The sequence below is a fragment of the Fragaria vesca genome, linkage group LG1, assembly GCF_000184155.1.
Source record: "Fragaria vesca subsp. vesca linkage group LG1, FraVesHawaii_1.0, whole genome shotgun sequence".
NCBI lineage: Eukaryota > Viridiplantae > Streptophyta > Magnoliopsida > Rosales > Rosaceae > Fragaria > Fragaria vesca.
This window is the reverse complement of record NC_020491.1, coordinates 14916199-14935664: the sequence shown is the minus strand read 5'-3', so window position 1 is coordinate 14935664 and position 19466 is coordinate 14916199. Positions and strand designations below refer to the sequence as shown.

Genomic DNA, 19466 nt, shown 5'->3' with positions numbered 1-19466 from the left:
CTTAAGTTGCTTCTCCACCTCACCAATTGTCTTGATCAAGCGCACTTGATTCTCCACGTGAAATTGGCGAATCTCATTAATATCTGATATGCAGTAGTGCAAAGAAAAAATTAAAGTAAGCCTAAATTGCTCGTCAAATAAAAGAGAAGCATAGGTCTACTGTATGAACTCCTTACCCCTTCATGAGAATACGTCCTCTCATGGCCTCATCAAGTTGTTCCACTTCGTGGAGGATGTTCTTGACCGAGTTCATAACGTCTCGCTTATCTTTAAGGAGATGTATTTCTTGATCCCAGATATTACAATCGGAGATTAGTGGTGTTGCCCTCAGTTGCTCCAGATCTTCTACATCCTTGTCGAGGTTCTTGGTGATAGTTTCATAAATATCCATGGTTATGTTGTGTAAGTCAGCTGGATGATTTGTGTATAAACTTTCTTTTATACGAACAAACATGAACAGATCTATATACCTCGATCAAACAGAATCCTAATAGGAAACAAAGTAAAATTATGAATTCATTACAATAAAAAAACCTTAATTATATATAACCACAATTTCGAGCTACATAACATATTCCTAAGTTATTTATAATCAGAGCTGGGCTGGATCATCTTAGATTATCATTTGAAAGATAAATTAGTTTGAGTTCGTCTAGACTCATTGTTTATGAATTCTGGTTACTGGTTAGAATTGTTTATTTTCTAGTGCGGGTTTGATGATCACCTTAGTTATGTAGAATCGAATAGTTAATATGAGAAGAGATCATATAGTTACTGTGATTGAATTATTATTATTATTATTTTATCATAATCTGATATTGTATATTCAACTATCTTCGATCTAGAGAAGTACTTGTGAAACTTTTGGTAAGAATTGAGGGAGAGTTTCTAATGAGAACTATTTAGTTGAGCACTAATTGAGAATTTTTCTATTAATGGTTTATTACACTTACTTTTCAATCATATTTTTCCATCTTAACCGTTTAGTCTCTAATTCTATATAAGTAGATAATTTCTACAAATTTTCAGTTGAATTGGTGATTGTTAATGAATCGAACTAAATCAAATCAATGGACGATCCAAATTTGTCAAACATGAGTCATTTAAGTTTATAATCGGTAAATCACATTTATGAATGCCTTAACGATTTTCAATTTTGATGAAAATTTGTAGAGATATATATTTACAAACTAGACGGTCGAGATGTAAATATGTGATCGAAAACGGGGTAAAACGAAAAAGTCCTTAACTTAGTGGTCCTTATTAGAACCATCCTAATGAATAAATTCGATCATAAACTACATTACAAAATACGATATAGAAAATTTTGAATTGTAAAAATACATTACGTACAAAAGCATCCAAAAAAAGGGGAAAATCTCAAACAAACCCTGCATCCACAAGTCAAACTCCTCATCAAATGTAACAAACCATATGTTTGGAATCTTTGTACTGAAAATAGACTTTTTCAAAGAAGAAACATAAAAGGATTTGGAGAATAGTAGAAAAGCAAATACGACTCTATAACAAATTAGACAAATCACATGTAATGCTATAATAAGAGAAGAAAAATTGGACGAATGATATAAATTTGCTGCCATCTCATATCTATAGACGTAACACAAGTGACAGGATCAAAGATTCAAATTGTAGATGTATGTAATTGTCTCCTTCCCACAATCACCTCAATCCTGACTAATATTCATAATTTTTTACCAAATTTTCTTTATTTATCAGATAATTCAAACTAGAAAAACCCTCACGCTGACTCAGCCAAACACCCTCTCTCTCTCTCTCTGCTACACAAAGCCACCACAACAGTGAGAGACAAAAGGGTTTTAGTTTAAGGGTGAGTTCTGGAAACAGTAGTCTTCAGAAGTTGAGTTGGGTTTCAGTTTGACATTTTGAGATGGAGAGCGCCAGCGCCGTCCTTGGGAGCCTTCAGCCAAATTACCTTCTTACCCCTTCCCGCAATCCTTCTTCCTCCTCCTCCCTCCTCCGCCCCTTCTCCGCCTACTATTCCTCTCTCTCTCCCTCTCTCAAGGTATATACACTCTTTCTCTCTCTACCCATTAGAAAAGGTTGGATTTTTAATGTAAATTATCTGAATGTTGATTATTGGTTTTTTGTTGCAGCTACAAAAGCAGCTCCCTTTGGCTTGTTACCAACCGGTTCCTCCCTCCCCTATTCGCCGATGTGCCACATTGTCTGATACTCTCCGGTAAAATCCCTCTTCTTTTTGTATTGGGTTTAGTTTTTATTTTATTTTTCTTTTGTGTTTGGATCAAACTTTGGATTAGTTGGTTATTTTAGTTATTGTAGTGAATGAATGTTATATTGTTTGGTTTGGTTTGATTGGTGTTGAAGTTGTTAGATTTTTATGTGATTTGTTGTTGTGTATTGACTTGGCTTTGTTGGACACAGCACTGAAACAAGTGAAACAGCTGACATAGAATGGGACAATCTTGGCTTTGGGTTTCTTCCTACCGATTATATGTATGTCATGAAGTGTGCTCAAGGCGGGAGCTTCTCTGATGGTGAATTGCAGCGTTTTGGGAACATTGAGTTGAACCCTTCGGCTGGAGTCTTGAATTATGGCCAGGTTGGATGTGTAAACTTTTATACTGGTGTTCTGTTTTGTTGTGTGAAAGTTATGATATCTTTTCGGATTCTGTTTTGGAATACTAGAGATGCAAACTTTATGAGTGGTAGAGTTTATATTCTCATGGAATTTGTAGTTCTGCTTTTCCTCTCGGGCTGTGTTTGTTAGATTCAGGAAGCATATATGAGTATATTCTGTGTTCTGTTTTTCCTCTTTGATTCCCATATGGAAGAAACTAATTGGGATTTCATCTGTAATTGGGCCTCTATTTTCTCCTGTTTGTTATTTTTAACCATCTTCATACTACCCTACTGGACTACTAGATGAGAAATAAAGTCAAACTCCAACAATAAGTTTGGAAACAACATATTGGAATTAAGTCAATGAAGAGGCTGATCCCTATTCTCTTGCTCTTGTTCAACTATGTAGGGTTTGTTTGAAGGTATGAAAGCCTACAGGAAACAAGATGGTAAGATACTCTTGTTTCGACCCGAAGAAAATGCATCGCGGATGAGGTTGGGTGCTGAGCGGATGTGCATGCCCTCACCGACTGTTGAACAATTTGTGGAAGCTGTGAAGGCCACTGTTTTGGCAAATAAACGTTGGGTATGATGTATAACCATGATGCTGCTTGATAAAGTTTTTCTGAATATTTGTATATGTAATATACTTATATGCCAATATCTCGTTTCAGGTTCCCCCTCCAGGCAAAGGTTCTCTATATATCAGGCCATTGCTAATGGGAAGTGGTGCTGTTCTTGGTCTTGCTCCTGCTCCTGAATACACATTTCTGATCTATGTTTCACCAGTTGGAAATTACTTTAAGGTTTGTTAATTATTGGAAATTGCTAAGTTGTCCTACCAAGTGTGTATTTCTTTTTCAAATTCCATGTCACTACCCTTGGTTTGCATGGTGCTCTTGGTTTTTATTTCTTCTTTGTCTTTTCACAGGCTAAGCCCTACACTTAAACTATAAGCCTTTTTTTTTCTCCATATGTTCTCTGGCTCCTAACATCACTTATTGGCTAAATTTCTTGGAATCAACTTTAAGCTTGATGCATTTTTATTTTTGAGTAATTCTCTGAGCCATATGGATGTCCTTGAACACTAAGTTGGACATTCCACCGTTCTTTTTGGTGCTTGGATGTCTGGCAAGTGGCAACAAATCTAAATGTTTAAAATGGTATATGGCTTTATCTATTTATTATTAACTTCAATGTTCTTACGAATCCGTTTGTTTTATTAAATTATGGTCACTTGGATTTGGTGCACCCCATGTTTTTTGATAGCTTAAGTGCTATTCTCACCTTTGATCATTCAGTATCTTATATCTATACATATGGTGGCAGGAAGGCGTCGCACCTATAAACTTGATTGTCGAGCATGAATTGCATCGTGCAACTCCTGGTGGTACTGGAGGTGTCAAAACTATAGGGAATTATGCCGCGGTAAGCTTTTGTATTTGTAAATTGTTTAATTCTTATTTGTCTCGATAGATTCCAATTTCTTATTGTAAATTGTTTGTCTGCTACCCAGAATTTGTTGCAGGTATAATTTGTTGACTTGAGGTCGTGTAACTGTTATGTTATAATTTTTACTTTTCCTGCTGCATATGGTTATAATTTGTATAAACCACTGTAATTTTACCTACTAGAGGCAGAATTTGTTTATTTCGTTTTAATAGATTTAATATCACACAATGATCAAATATGATTTAATGCTGTCTCTTTAAGTATGAGGGTTTCCTTTGATGGGCTTCTTGAAAGAGACTATCTTTCTCTAGCATCATCGTTTGTACCAAAGTCAATGACCGATCAAAGCCTCATTCCAACTAGTTATCTACGCTCTTTTCTTATGAGAAATCATCTTTCTATGGGTCATTTTAATTTTTCTTGATTATCGTATGCTGGCGCTGATGAGTTGATCTTTATCTGTTGATCTATTCGTAGGTTTTGAAGGCACAGTGTGCTGCAAAAGCGAAAGGCTACTCGGATGTTCTGTACCTTGACTGCGTTCACAAAAAATATTTAGAGGAGGTTTCCTCATGCAACATATTTGTTGTGAAGGTAATAATTTCACTTTAGTGTGTGGGTTTGATGATTACTGTTATTGTTGTTTGTGCTCAATACAGTATGGTTTATTGGAGTCGGACTGTTGGCGTGGGGGCTGGAAATTTTGATTGCAATGTGTTATCGTTAGAGGTGATCATAGCTAATTTATGTCCATTGTTATGTGTTTCCAGGGTGATGTTATCTCTACTCCTGCAATAAAAGGGACGATCTTACCTGGCATTACTCGAAAGAGTATTATTGATGTTGCCCGTAGCCAAGGATTCCAGGTACTTTTATTTGATGATTGGGACAACGGGTGTGTGGTGTGGGTTGTATGTGTTTCATACTTATTTATTCTTTTGAGTTTCTAGATGTGTCGAAAGATGGTTGCATTAGTCCTTTGTTATGCAAATGCAGTACCACTTCTTTTTGCAGTAGCTTAAATAATTTTTTTAATACAATATAATGATATGCAGGTTGAGGAGCGCGCTGTGGATGTAGATGAATTACTTGAAGCTGATGAAGTCTTTTGTACCGGAACCGCTGTTGTCGTGTCACCTGTGGGCAGCATTACTTATATGGATAAAAGGTAATCTTTTATGTTTAGTAGTGTGAATCTGTGAAAGTGAGTTTTTCTTTGTGCATCAACACAATGAAAGTTTCCTCAACTGGGAAAAAAAGGTTTTATAGAAGGATTAAATGGAGTGGACTGTTAAGCTAAAGCAAGCAAAAGCATACTGAAGTGAAAAGCCAGTATACTCAAATTTAACTTGTCTTTGAGAAAGCGATCTTAATCGCATCTTTTTCCTGGTCACAGGGTGTCATATGGAGAGAGTGGCTTTGGTGCTGTGTCACAGAAGCTCTATTCTGTTCTTACCAGATTACAGATGGGGCTTATAGAGGACAAGATGGATTGGACTGTTGAGCTAAACCCAGCAAAAGCATACTGAATTGATATTTCTAGTTTGCACTCCATTTCCGGGGTTACAACCCATTATCCATTTGATTTCACGGTAGTTACAAATTGTTTTCCTATTTTGCATTCGAATTTTGTGTTTGTAGATAGTTATTGAATTGGTGTAACTTTTCGATAAAGTTATTCAGGTGCTATCGAAGTTCCTTGTTATCTTTCATAGTAGATTTAGATTCCATCTATATACATACGGCCACGTTTAGAGTGTGCCTGCCTGCGCAAGTAAAACTAGTGTTGGGTAGTTGTATCATATGTTAATGTGATTTGACTATGCTAAAATGAATGGGATAATAGTGAGTTAATTAATATCATTAATTGAACATTTCTGAGTGTGCAAGAAAGATATGAATATTTCCATGGTATTACAATTACTTATTTATTTATTTTCATCCAATATTACATTTTTAGTAGATTGGATGTAATTTTAACTTATTTCTCTCTACCATTTCCTAACCTCACTGGACAATTATTGGAAAAGCAAGAGAGTTATTTAATCTTGAAACTGGTTTTTGCATTAGCGCCCTATTTTTAGTTTTCACCAATTTTTCTACTAATTGAACTTTTGTAATTTCTAATACAATCTGTATCCAGCCATGATTTCGACGGCCAATATTTCATAGTTTTCATCACTAGTTGCCCAAAATTTTAGCTTTTACGGTGCACTCATTTTGGTGGATTCGTGAGACATTATTTTGGCATATCTCTGGAAAGAACTCATGTATGCATAATCTCACTCTCACAACTTATATGTGATATGTGAATCTTTCCGCAAAAACACAAACCAACTTATGCATACTTCGACTCTCACAACATACATGTGATCTTGTCCCAAATACACAAAAAGTTAAACACAATCGATTTCACAGCATGCATAACAGTAAGTTTCTGCAGGACGAGATATGTGTGCATCACTGCATCGCTACTTTGTCGTTTCCGCAGGACTCTTGAGTCGCATTCTTTTTGGGCAACAGCTCAAACTTTCGTTTTCATGCAATGGAAGATTTTGCTCCCCGAAACACAATCACCAGAAAATCCAGGCAAAGCTAATTAATATGAAAGCGGCGCCATTAACACTAAAGCATTCGTTAAAATATGAATTTCTGGTTCCAATTTTATATCTCCATCTTTGTCTTATCTATGCTTCAATGGCCTTCTTCATCCTCCTTTCCTTCTTTTTCAATCAAAGAGCGTTCTGAACTTGAAAAAGCATCAGGAACAAGGAGAAACGCGTTGCTGACTTGCTTCTGTTTTAATGCAAAGCAAAGCAAAACTGGAGAGGAAAATTGAGCTCTCATTATAGAGTAAAAGGTTCGATTGCTTTCTTCTTAGAAAGATTATGTTGCAGTCAATTTTGGCAATGCTTTCCAGTACCTTTGGTCACATTATGCATATATGAATGTCGACATCTGTCTCACTCACTCAGACTTAGTCAGTGATGTAATAGTTGCCCTCAAGCTTGAGCTATTTCGTGATTGAAGCAAACCCTCTCAAGCTTTGTGAGCCTCGAGCATCATAAGTTAGCTTAAGATTGGCATATTTCTGTTGAGGTTAGTCCAGTAAGAATAATATGAAATGATCGAGATGCCACATAAAAGAGTTTGAGCTAGCATTACGCTAAAAACCAAGGATTATTCTTCGTTTTTAAGCTTTTCATTTATCAAAATATGGAACCCTAGTATTGTTTTATGGAGTGAAATTTTCTTATAAAAAAACTGAATAAGTTAAACATCTAAAGTTTACTTGTTGAAATATACTTTTCCAGGCCTTCCATTTGCTGGGTTAATTTAATCGGAGAGTGCGTTCGATCTAGATGATTGATCTATTCATACAAGTATGTTTCTAGATGCTCCTATTAATTTCTCATCAAGTCGCAACATCATTATTTGATTTCTTCGTAGTAGACACTTGTCGTCTTCATTTTAGATTTCCAGATATATGGATTTACTATAAACAAATCGAAGACTTTGAAATCGGGCATATTGAAGTACATGCCTGCATGGTGTCTGGTCTGGACCATCTGGACTGCAGTTAAACTTCAGTTGACTACACAGAGAGAAAAAAACAGAGTGAAGAATATATCTAGAAGCAAAGAAGACGAAGGAAAATTGGATAGAACCTTGTGATGATCCCAGTCTTGTTCTTACTGCAATTTTCAGGTGGGAAACTTCCAATCACTTTCGATGGAAGCAAAATCTGATCTGCCAGACAAAAACTTCAAAGCAGTAATGGATACATCAGCCCCTCGTTTATGTTCCATCATTTCTTGAATTAGTTTGTCAAAAATTATGTCTTCTAGGTCTTCCCTGCCCAGTGCCTACTATGTAGTGCCAAATAATAACGAAATAAAAACAAGATTTTCGACGGTCTAGATCGACAGAAAATCGTATATATCAAGAAACACAAATTCGGGTTTATAGCATATACTTGGTCACCCTTTTATTATCTTCTGTAAACATGGTTATACTGATCTTGACGTAATTTGCAAGCAATGTTACTAAGTTTACACTAGCTAATTTATAAAATGTTTGGCTCACATGAAGAATAGTTTCGTTTTCGCACTAGTGTCGATGTACGTAATCAAAAGGATATGAGTTAGAAAATGCCTGGAGAAGAAAGTGGATTTTGAGCTGTAAGGCTTTGAATGCAGTCTTAAGAAACTGTTTCAAACTAGGTACACTCATACGAATTACAAGAGAAGTTTCAAAAACCGTATTAGTTGGCCTATCGATCAGGAAGATGATGGAGACCATTTCCTTCTTTACAATAGAAAGTAGTGTACTTCTATTTCACACTCACCTTAAATATTGTAAATTTCATAGACACTTTAGGATCATCTTGTTCCTAACAAAGCTTTATAGACTTGGTGAAAGTGTGAGGCCATGAAAATATGTATACGACAATAAAATAAAGCTTAAAAAATGAAAAGACATCAAAACTTTGTAAAATTCAACAAACATTTTGTAGAAGCACACCATTGACTTCTTACCCGTTCATACCTAGATAGTCAAGTCAGCTTGTAGTATTTTCTTTTTTGGTGTCCATTTTTCTTTATGTTTATTCATCTTCAGAAAGTAAATTGGGCATGCATATTGATCTTCCAAATATACCAACATTGTTATAAGTTAGTTCAATGTAAAGAGAAACTATAGCTTGATACGGTATAGAATTTTGGACTCAATTCAACTTATGCATCAAATTTTTCATTAATAAGATTTAAGGGCATGATGTATCAGTTATTTACTCGAAACTAATATATTAAATTTTTCATTAACGAAGACTTGAAAACAACCGCATCAGTATTTTACCTCGAAACTTAAATATTTAACCAAAGACTACATGATTTATATATATAAGCGTATACGAATGCATCATAAATCTTTCCTTAATTTTAACTTCTTCTTCTTTCGAAATCAATCAAGAAAATTATTTTAGCAACGTGCATGACTCTTTTGCTCCTTCATTTTATAAGTGGAAAGCTAGGCAATAATGTCGAGAGCGAGAAAGGACAACCAAGAAGGGTCTAATTTGTGACATGACAGTGGGATTCCTCTTCTTCACTGGCTGACTGCTAGATTAAACAATACAGGACGTACACCTTTCATCTTAAAGTCTTTGATGAGAATAATATTTGGCTCCAGAAATGGCATCTGTCATTGGTTTCATTGGTTGTAGCCACCATTTTCCTCCCAGAAATGGTCCTGTACGAACTGTTAATTATTAATTGAACCCAAAACTTCCTAATCTCTTGCTTGGTTTAATAATTTGAAAGTATTATTGGTCTCATCGAATATCTTACTTACTAGCTAGGTATCACATCACAGTACTTGCCGCTTTGATCTCGAGGTATGGTAGTTTCATGGTGAATTCTTCTTCATGGTGATTTGGTCACCTACCATAACGAAATTAAACCTCCGTACATTCCGCATATACATGTATGAAAGCTCCTATCGACTTCTAGATCATCATCTTAATCTATAACAACATTGATCGAGTAATACTGAATTTCCCATTGATTTGGCCTATGTTTTTCTCTGGAACTATAATTAAATCATATGTTAGATCAGGTCAAGTGATGAAGAAGCTGAAGGGAAGAATGATTAAGTTAAGGTTGAGATTTATCAAAGCTAACACGCAACATTGCTCTTGTAATAAAAAGGAACAAGAATTAACATGCATGTACGTATTGATTTATAATTTATAAATATTTTTTGTAACTAAAAACTTAATTATGGTATCTTTCTCAAATCAACAATATAATCAAACCAGAATTTTTATATCAAATTTGAAAAACTCAATGACGTGACATCTAATGTATTATGTGATTCTAATTTAGAACTAATTGCATGACAAAAAGCTATATTATTTAGTACTCAAACTTATTAATTAACACCCCCATTTGAGATTTCTAGTACACATGTATCATTTCTTTTCCATTCTAATTGGGCATGCATTGTAACACGCATGGCATAGGGCCATACCTCTACGGGGTACGTTACAAATTAACACGGCCCCATCTATGTCGAGCAAATAACGTGTGAATGATGGTGAAATATACTCATTTTGTTGCTCATGCAGTTTTCATAAAATTGTGGTGGACAAGTTGGTTTGAGGTGAACTAGTCGAACATAGTACTATGATGGCAAATAGGAAAAGGTAATAATTTCCTGACTAGGCCCTAGTGCTCTATGACGACGTCGATGGCTGCTGAAGGATGAATGGTTCTCACTCGTATTATTGAAGCCAGTTAAACTGGGATGATGATGATGATCGATCATGAGGAACCTTCACAGACATTATTATCGCAGGAACAATTCAACCCCAGCTGATGTCTCATCTGTTTGCTTCACCCCTTTTACCTTATAGTACTTGCGTCACTTGTGTCTTCACCATCATCATCATCCACTAACACGCAGAAAAAGAGGAGAGAGAGTCAAGGTGGGATGGCTGAGATATGTTTTTACAGATTCCAGACTAAGAAGGACAATGAGATAAAACCCTGGTCTCCTCTTCTGGCATTTCCATTTTCTCCCTTATAATATTTCTTTTTGTTTACTCAAAAAATTGGGTAATCGTTTTTCCACTTCACCTTTTTGAATTTCTGTGACCATTTCCACTGTTTTCCATGTCCCCAGTCCCCTCCCTCTCCAGCTATTATACTACCTCTCTCAAATTATAGTATATATATTATTAACAATGTCATCGTTATCGTTATCATCAAGTGGGTTCATTCTTATACATATATAGAGGTAGCTGAGCTTACTTGAACCATCTCCTCATTAGTTACTGCAACATAGAGCAGCAACCCAGATCAATAAAAGACATGGGGAGAGCTCCTTGCTGTGACAAAACCAAGGTCAAGAAAGGCCCATGGTCACCTGAAGAAGATGCCAAACTCAAGTCTTACATTGACAAGCATGGCACTGGTGGTAACTGGATTGCCTTGCCGCAGAAGATAGGTCAGTACCAATCTACGATCATCATATTACTAATCCACTAAATGAATTAACAAAACTAATCTATCATGTTAGCTTATCATCATCCACACTTCTGATCCCTAGGTCTTAAAAGATGCGGCAAGAGCTGTCGGCTGAGATGGTTGAATTATCTCCGGCCCAATATCAAGCACGGTGGGTTCTCTGAGGAAGAAGATAACATCATTTGCAGCCTCTATATCAATATTGGAAGCAGGTAATACTAAATTTTCAAGGCTATCATTTTAACACTTTATCCAGTGATCATTTCGCTCCCTTCTCTCCCTAATTTTGATGCAAGAGGGTTGCAGATCTTTAGCTAGTTGTGTTGTTTCACTAGCCTAATCCAAACTAAGTTGCTAAAAAATCTAAAACTCAAGTGATTCTAAATTTCTAATTTGTTATGTACGTACGTATATGTAGGTGGTCTATCATTGCAGCCCAATTACCAGGGCGAACTGACAATGATATTAAGAATTACTGGAACACAAGGCTGAAGAAGAAGCTTTTGGGTAAGCAACGCAAAGAACATCAAGCACAGAATCGTAGAGCTGCCGCCAGCCTGAAGCAAGAGATCAAGAGATCAAGTACTACTACAACAAACTTTCATCTTCCTCCTGATGGCTTTGTGAATAACCAAGTAAACCCTTACTGGGCACCAGAGCTTCCTGTATTGCCAGTGATGAGTTATCAAACCCATGACGCTCAAGTACTTGATGACCACCAGGCATCCATTAAGAACATGCTGATCAAACTTGGAGGAAGATTTTCTGACACCACAAGTTCTATGTATCCACCTATTGATCACATTTCCTCAACCTCATCAGATCAGTTCTATCAGAACTCCAGTATCGATCATTTGCTTACTACTTGTTCACCAGTAGCCAACACCAACTATGCTCAATTGGGTCCAAGTCCAAGTCCGACCATGTTTCATGGGGTTGATCATCAGAGTGATCTAGAGGCGGAGCTAAGCGAATTGGTTTACGGCAACAGCCAATTACCTCATCAACAATATGATGGTTTAGCTGGCTTTTATCAAATGGAGACTTTGAACAATGGTAGCACTGGAGGGACTACTAGTACTTCTGCAGAGAGTGAAATTAGTTGGGGAGACATAAACTCCCTGGTTTACAGTACAACAACTCCGATGGTTTCTGACTACGAAAATAGTTGCCAACAAGTCGTGCGGCCATCAGATTCAGCTTTTGCCGAGTCCAACTATTTTGCCATGAAATATCAACGTTAACGTACATGGTTTGTGGAGCTCTTGTAAATTTAGACCATGAGGGTTTAGGTACCTGAATTTCAGAAAGCCATCATGGATTGAGGATCCATCAGTAGGATTAATTTGCTTTAGACATCAATTCAACGGTCTTTTAACAGCTATAGTTTCTCTCAGTTGCTTCTTGTTTGCCTTTCTATTCATGATGAAGTCCAGGAAAGTGTTTTCTTGTCAGACATTCTAGCATGTTGTATACATTAATTAATTAGACTGTCAATCTGAATTATTCTTTCAAGTGAATTTTTGCTTTAATTCGTGTGTCATTCACATTACCAGTCGCAACAGAAAAGTGTAATCTCATATATGAACATGCATGACTTCTGAAGTTTCATACTTAAACTACTATGCCAACTTATGTTGTGCCTCTCAGTCTTAGTTTTTCCTAAAGAACAAGAACGGATCTGGGTCACTTAGGATCTTCAAAGCTTATGCCTTTAGCTGTGCTCTTCTGCAGTTGCATGGGTCCGAGTCTGGGTGCAGTCATATTGGGAATCCCAATTTGGGATACCATATTCTATTGACTAGTCTCAGGTGTAGTATTTTGAGGAATTACTTCTGTAATGTTGTGTATATCTCTCTCAGTTAGAGGTACAAGGTAAAAAGGTACTTTGAAATGGGTTGAATTTCATGTGACAGAACAGAAGTACCTGTTTGATGAACCCTCCATGATATAATAAAGTGGTGCAAAGTGCTTTGATATTTTGGCAATAACCTGTTCGGCTTTAGCATATAGGGCATCACAATGTGGCTGCATTCCTTTATAGTTTTCCTCGTGTCAGCACTGACAACAGGAGCTCTGGAAACACATTCTCTACTCTGATTTCAGTGATGTGTAATTGCAACTTTTAAGATCAAACCGGAGTTTAAATTGGGTAGGGGCTCCCGGCTACATTAATGTGTTTAAATGTATATAACAAGGTTATTATAAAATAAACAAATCGATCACTATTATAGACTCGGTCATGCTTATGTGGAATATGAAATCAGCTATTAATGTCATTCAATCTTTTAGTCATCAACGTTATGTGTAGATACACAGCCGTACTGAAGAAGATCAATATGTTGTTCTTTTGTTAGAATGCAATGTTGCATGCATGTTCTAGTCCTATATTTTGCGTTTTATGTCTCAAGCATAGTACTCATCCAAAAGGTCTGCCTTTAATTCTGGTGCTATATAGCATTTGAGATGATCAAGATGAACGAATATATGAAACATGTATTTTACTTATCACCTTATTTATGGATAAAACATCGATCTCAAAAAAAGAAGAAAAGTTGCTCACACCGTTTATAATTAGAATTGGAAAGCGAAAGTGCTTCACATGTCAAAAGGAGATCGTCAAAGAAAAGAGAGCACCAAGTTAAACAACATTGACAATTAAGCTATATATGAACAGCTAGCTAGCCTATCCAATCCCCAGAGTCAAGCTCAAAAGTTTAAAATGCAGTCAATCACTAATATCGAAAATACTTGACAACACTAGCTCGTTGGACCTTAACATGTAATTGTTTTACGAGATCGAATAATGAACTGAGAAGCATTACAGTAGTAAAGCTTGTGTCCCAAAAATAAGTCAATCCTCGTAAAGAAAAGAAGAAGAAAGAAACACAAAGCAAGTAATGCAACTCATAAATTCACCTCATACAAAAAAAAAAAAAAAAATACCCTCATAATTCACCAGATTTATCAGCAAAAACCCAGAAACAACAGCAAACAGATACACACACTACTGCTAGGCGTTCTAGGGCCTTCTCGCACTGTCCATATATTGCAGAAACTCTATCTATCACTCTCAACTCTGAAAAAGTGAAAAAACAAAAACAATAATTCACTGAACGAATACTAGTTCCAAATTAAGTTGTCCTAAATATATTGTTAATTGTCCCATTTTTAACACTGGTCTATATATTCATGTTCTGCATAATTGTGAAATGATTGATTAATTCTGCGTGCTAGGATCCACCTGTTTTTTAAGCAGTCAAAAAGTAACCCACTAGTGTCCTCTCATGTTTTGATTCTGGATCTCCATCCATGACATTTCCCAGATTTGGGTTTCATCACCATTTGATTTGATCCCACCCTCGGTGTTGCTAAACCATCACGTCAAGGAAAGAAAATATTAGGAAAATCCATAAATATAGATTTTGACTAGTTAATTTGTTTCAATCAAGACTGGAAGCAGCCTAAGAACGGGTCAGAGTGTTCAAACCATGAATGGGAACATGATACAAATTCATGAATGCTATTGTTGATATTCCATTCGAGTTAATTACTTCAACTCACTCATAGGAAAAAAAAACTACTGTTCTCCATTCTTTATGTAGTACAAGTGGGTTTTTCATATCTATTTTCTTTTCTTAATATGTAACGATGATCATATGAATGATCATGATCACAAAATTATATTGTTTCTCCCCCGATGTTGGTTATTCTTTAATCCAATTCTATCTATAGTTCCAAACATGATAATCTAACAGATATCGATCACACCCCACTTTCTTAATTTGTATGCAATTCACATATATATGGTTGTAATGAAATGTTATTGATCGTAACAAAAAAAAACATGACTCATGAGCTAAAAAGTTGCGAATAATTGAGTTATATTCTACTTTTCATTCTAGACAAGGCTATATATGCCACCTTTATTTTTCTTTTAAAGGTCAAACCGGCCCGCCCGACTCAAATAATCGATCGTTAATATAATTAACAAGAAGTTGTTTAAAAGCTAAAACTAAGATCATCTTGACTTCTGTTCTTATATATTGCGTGGTTGGCTAATAATGTTTTCTTTTCATTTTCCTAATCCGAACCTGTTGACATCTTTTGAAAACTCTTTGGATGATTTGTCAATACATGGAGAAATGAACAATCATTGATTATGCCGACAACCACAAAACTATAATGCTCTCTCTCTATATATGACCATATATGCACAGCTAAGTTTTCTCTCTTGCTTGTTATATATATTGGCGAGTGCCTTTTAGTTTAGTATCTATCGCCGCTAGCTCATGACTTTCATAATTTTGAATGAATTTTTCATTGAAAATGAAATTTAACCCTTAACTGATTATATAAAATACTGTTTTTCTAACCCATTATTGTTCGAAAATACAGGTTTATTTGATGCATATGCCTCAAAACCATAATAACGCGCGACTTTATACGATGATGATGATCTAGGTGAAGACCAAGAAACCCTAGTTAAACCTTAGTTATATACAGAAATCAAAAAGGTTTTCGAAAACGAGTTTGTGTGTAAGCGGTGACATCAAGCAAGAGCAAAAGGCAGATGGGCTGCTTAGTTCATGTCATACGCACTACCATCTGAATGAAAAATGTCAAAAGGGCCTCTGCTACTGCTCCCTCTAAATAAAAATGAGAAAAAGAAAAAAAACACAAGCAAAAATTATCAAACTAATAGGGCCGATGATAACATCAGCTCGAAGTGTTGGAAATCAACCAATCTAGCTACCTGATTCTAAATCCAAACGGTTACTGAAATCTAAACGATTCTTCAGTACAAGACGCATCAAGTTTAGCAACTTAATCTTGTCAATTTAGATGCCCTCATCATATTGCTGCGGCCTGTGCAATACTTTGGCTGCACAAAGATTATACCAATTATTCTTCCAATATTGGAGAAGAAAGCACTTGAACTCCAAATGCTAACCAACTCGATCCACTGCCAGCTTAAATCAGCAATTTCCTGCGAGTGGTATATAGGTGAACACATGCAAAGTTGCAAACAATATGCCAAATAACTAATTAGAATCAAGTACGCTAATTAGTGTTATAAAGTGATTACAGTGATGAACAAGAATAATCCTCGACGAGAAGAAGCAGGAGAGAAAAGACTCTTAACATACGAACAACCAAAAGCACTTCTAAGTATTAAAGCTACTAATTGCCAAAAAAATATTAAATCTACCTTTAAGAACATGCACCATCTAATCGATTTGATAAAGAAGAAACAATTAGTACTTAACTAATTAACAAAACAAATGAACCTTGATTGAAGCCTTGTGCTGTCACCCATGAGAAGACAAAAACCCCCCGACGACCTTCTTGCAAGCTTTTCCTTATTCTATGAGACTATAATCACATTAACGATTGCTTAATTAGAACCCTACTTATTTAATTAATTATGTAGTGATATTGACACTCACTAACCTGAGAATATGTATTTTAAATTACTCTATTTTGTTTTCATTCTTTACTTTGTCGATCGATCAGCTTAACTAAACAATCAATAATTTCTGGCGCAAAATCGATGTCCTCAAATGTCCTAGCTAACTCCAATATCGATCCTTTATTCTGTTTCCAAGGAAGAAGCGGCTACACAATTTTTGTTATTGAATTGATTGTGGAAGGCAGGAACTCGAAATTAATGATGGGAGTGCGATAGTTCATCAAATTACCTATTTTTGTTGATATGAAATTTCATTATTTCGTTTGTTTTGGAAAATATATATGTCGACTTCTTGGACACCAAATGAAGTTTCAATTAGAGATGGTAAACACGTTGAATCAATTTCAATTGCAAAGAAATAGATAACAGCCACTAATCTTTAACCTCACATTCGGCTTCTTCCTACATGCAGAAATTAATAAGTTTGTAATTCAACGAGATTACCACAGTGAAATACCGTAGAAATGACAACGACAATGCCCAACTATGCAAGAACGCTGAAAACTTTTCTTTAGAGGAGGATGAGGCAAGAATATGTTACAACACATAGCTATCAATATCTCAACTCTCGAGCTAGTAATCTTCGCTCAACAGCGATGAACAAAAGAAACTCTATTTTGCTAATGAAGTAATAAACCATCCAACATTCCAACAGCTACAACAACATTAGAGTACCAGCCCACTTCCCTTTTCCTTTGTTATTAGGCTGCTAATCCTAATGTTGAGCCCAGAAAAGTTTGACATTTGACTGTTGGAGTGGAGTTTTGTCCGATTCTTCTCAAAGCCTCTGAAATTTGTCCGACCCAAAACTAGGGGTATTCTAGTTAATTATTAGGTTTGAGAACCCAAACTAAGGGACTGTTTGGGTTTTGGGCCAATTAGCGGTCAATTTGATTGGAATTGATTCATTTCAGGTTTAATTTAGTTGAAGTCTGTGAAAAGTCTCGTATACACGACCATGCATGTGTCCGATCAGTCATGCGAGTGTCGCGTCTATGTGAGGTAAACGATTATTGTCATCCAATCTTAGCCATCCACTTGGTATGTGAACATACATAACATGTACTAAAGACCTTCCCAGTAGATGCATATGCCTAAGCAACCATAATTAGCAACACCTAAACCAGACATAAACGCTAGACTGGCCTGAACTGCCTATATCATCAACAAGGTAGCAGCAACGTACAACAATAGTCACGTTAGCCGTCAAGCCTCACCCGGTACGCTAGGACGCGCCCTCACACGCAACGCCAAGAAGGTACAACAGAAGCTTTGTTGAAACCACTTGGGACTTTAATCCCACATCGAAGAGAAGGAAAACTCAACCCTTTTAAAAGGTAACATTCTCTCTCTATAATAACTACACATCTACTATTTATCTACCGTTATTCTGTCAACATAAATACATTGATTGACTTAGACATCGGAGTAGCGAATACCGCTAGACACAGTCTCATTTCTTGACGACACTTTGTATTTCCTTTGACAGAGTTCGGTCCCGTTTGTAGTCCTTGCAAAGTTAAAGCCGAATCCTTAACCTCCAAAGATATTTCGTAGCACATTTGCATAGTGATGTCTGGTAATACAACTGCATGCCTTAGTAAGTTTTGGAGAGTATTAATACTAATAACAACAATAAAAGCGCGTTAGCATCTTACATTATCCATTAGTTAACTTTTCAGCTAAAACAGTAGAAGTATCTCTACTCTAATGCATATTTAGTTGTTAACTTCTGCCCTGGCATAGTCTTTACCACATCAATTTGTGTATCGTAAAAGAGTTTAATTTCTGATGACTGCACTACATTAAGCGTTGTGTTCATTGAATTAACAAATAAGTCTTAAAAAAACAAAATACGTGTCCCTAGATTGCATAAGCAAACTTCCATTTACTTCAACCTTTCATGATGTAGGACGAGAACAAACTCAAATTAGCGAGAAAAAGATAAAAGTAAGGAAGCGGTGTAGAATCAAGAAGCATGATTTTAATATAGGTAATTCACGTATTATGAGATTGCTAGCCGCTTGAATATTCAAGAAGATGTGGTTTTAGACTTTCTGAGTTGTTCATGCAAAATCTGATTTTAATATATGTGATTCTGTTTTGGAGTAACTTTTGGTCAGAACGTTTGTTTGGAACACATAATACATTTCCATAATAGGAATGATGAGATCTACAAGACTTACTATATTGAGCCGCCCTATCAGTTTTAGGCCAAAAGATATCATTTTAATAATCTGATTCGGCATTTAATATTATTTTAGGTTTTCTAGTTCGTTTTGGATTTGATTTGTTATCAGCTCGTGGGCTTTCAGGCTTTGTTGTTAATTAGTTGGCCTAGGGTATGTTTTGCCATTATATAACCATTCTTAAACGAATGTAAACTCATCTATCATATTATTATCAATCAAACTTAAAAGTTTTCTCTTCAGAGTTCTATTAAAGAGTTTATCACTTGTAGACAATCAATCTTTTTTATGGTTTAACACTTGTTATCCTTCCATACTTCCTAGTTCCTACTGCATCATTCCAAATAAGTCATTGTATAGAAGGATGAAGTGGCAGTACGTCCTCTTGTTGTCACATCCCGGTTCTTAAGTCAATTTGCGGTTATTTACTTTTGGGTTACTTTGACATTTTACTGTTTTAAGTAACCGTTTACTATTTAAGACTCTAAAAGTTGACTTTTTCTTTCGTTTGGAATTTGGGAAAACTTTCTTCATGAAAGTTGTAAAGGACGTTAATACGAGTTCGTAGACATGCTAAACGTTAAAATCGGAGTTAGCATGAAAAATTGATTAGATAAAAAGAGTAGACTTTATTTGGTAAAGAGAGGTTAATTGTTTTAGTAGGTATTTTTGGAGGTGTTTTATTGTTGGAGTGGGATTTTA

The 19466-nt window shown here is 35.8% G+C and overlaps 2 protein-coding genes across 2 annotated transcripts; both read left to right on the top strand.

The window, feature by feature from the left end:
- The first annotated feature begins 1782 nt into the window (after positions 1-1782).
- On the top strand, positions 1783-5856 carry LOC101298362 (branched-chain-amino-acid aminotransferase 5, chloroplastic-like). Its single transcript, XM_004288238.1, has 10 exons — positions 1783-2044; positions 2136-2221; positions 2425-2602; positions 3032-3208; positions 3297-3428; positions 3952-4050; positions 4552-4668; positions 4845-4940; positions 5130-5242; positions 5471-5856. Exons 1-10 carry the CDS (start codon positions 1910-1912, stop codon positions 5601-5603), a joined length of 1266 nt encoding a protein of 421 aa, XP_004288286.1. The 5' UTR covers positions 1783-1909; the 3' UTR covers positions 5604-5856.
- Positions 5857-10836: 4980 nt separating this feature from the next.
- LOC101298063 (transcription factor RAX3-like) lies at positions 10837-12615 on the top strand. Its single transcript, XM_004288237.1, has 3 exons — positions 10837-11082; positions 11185-11314; positions 11521-12615. The coding sequence occupies exons 1-3, from the start codon at positions 10947-10949 to the stop codon at positions 12344-12346; spliced, it is 1092 nt and encodes a 363-aa protein (XP_004288285.1). The 5' UTR covers positions 10837-10946; the 3' UTR covers positions 12347-12615.
- Positions 12616-19466: the final 6851 nt, after the last annotated feature.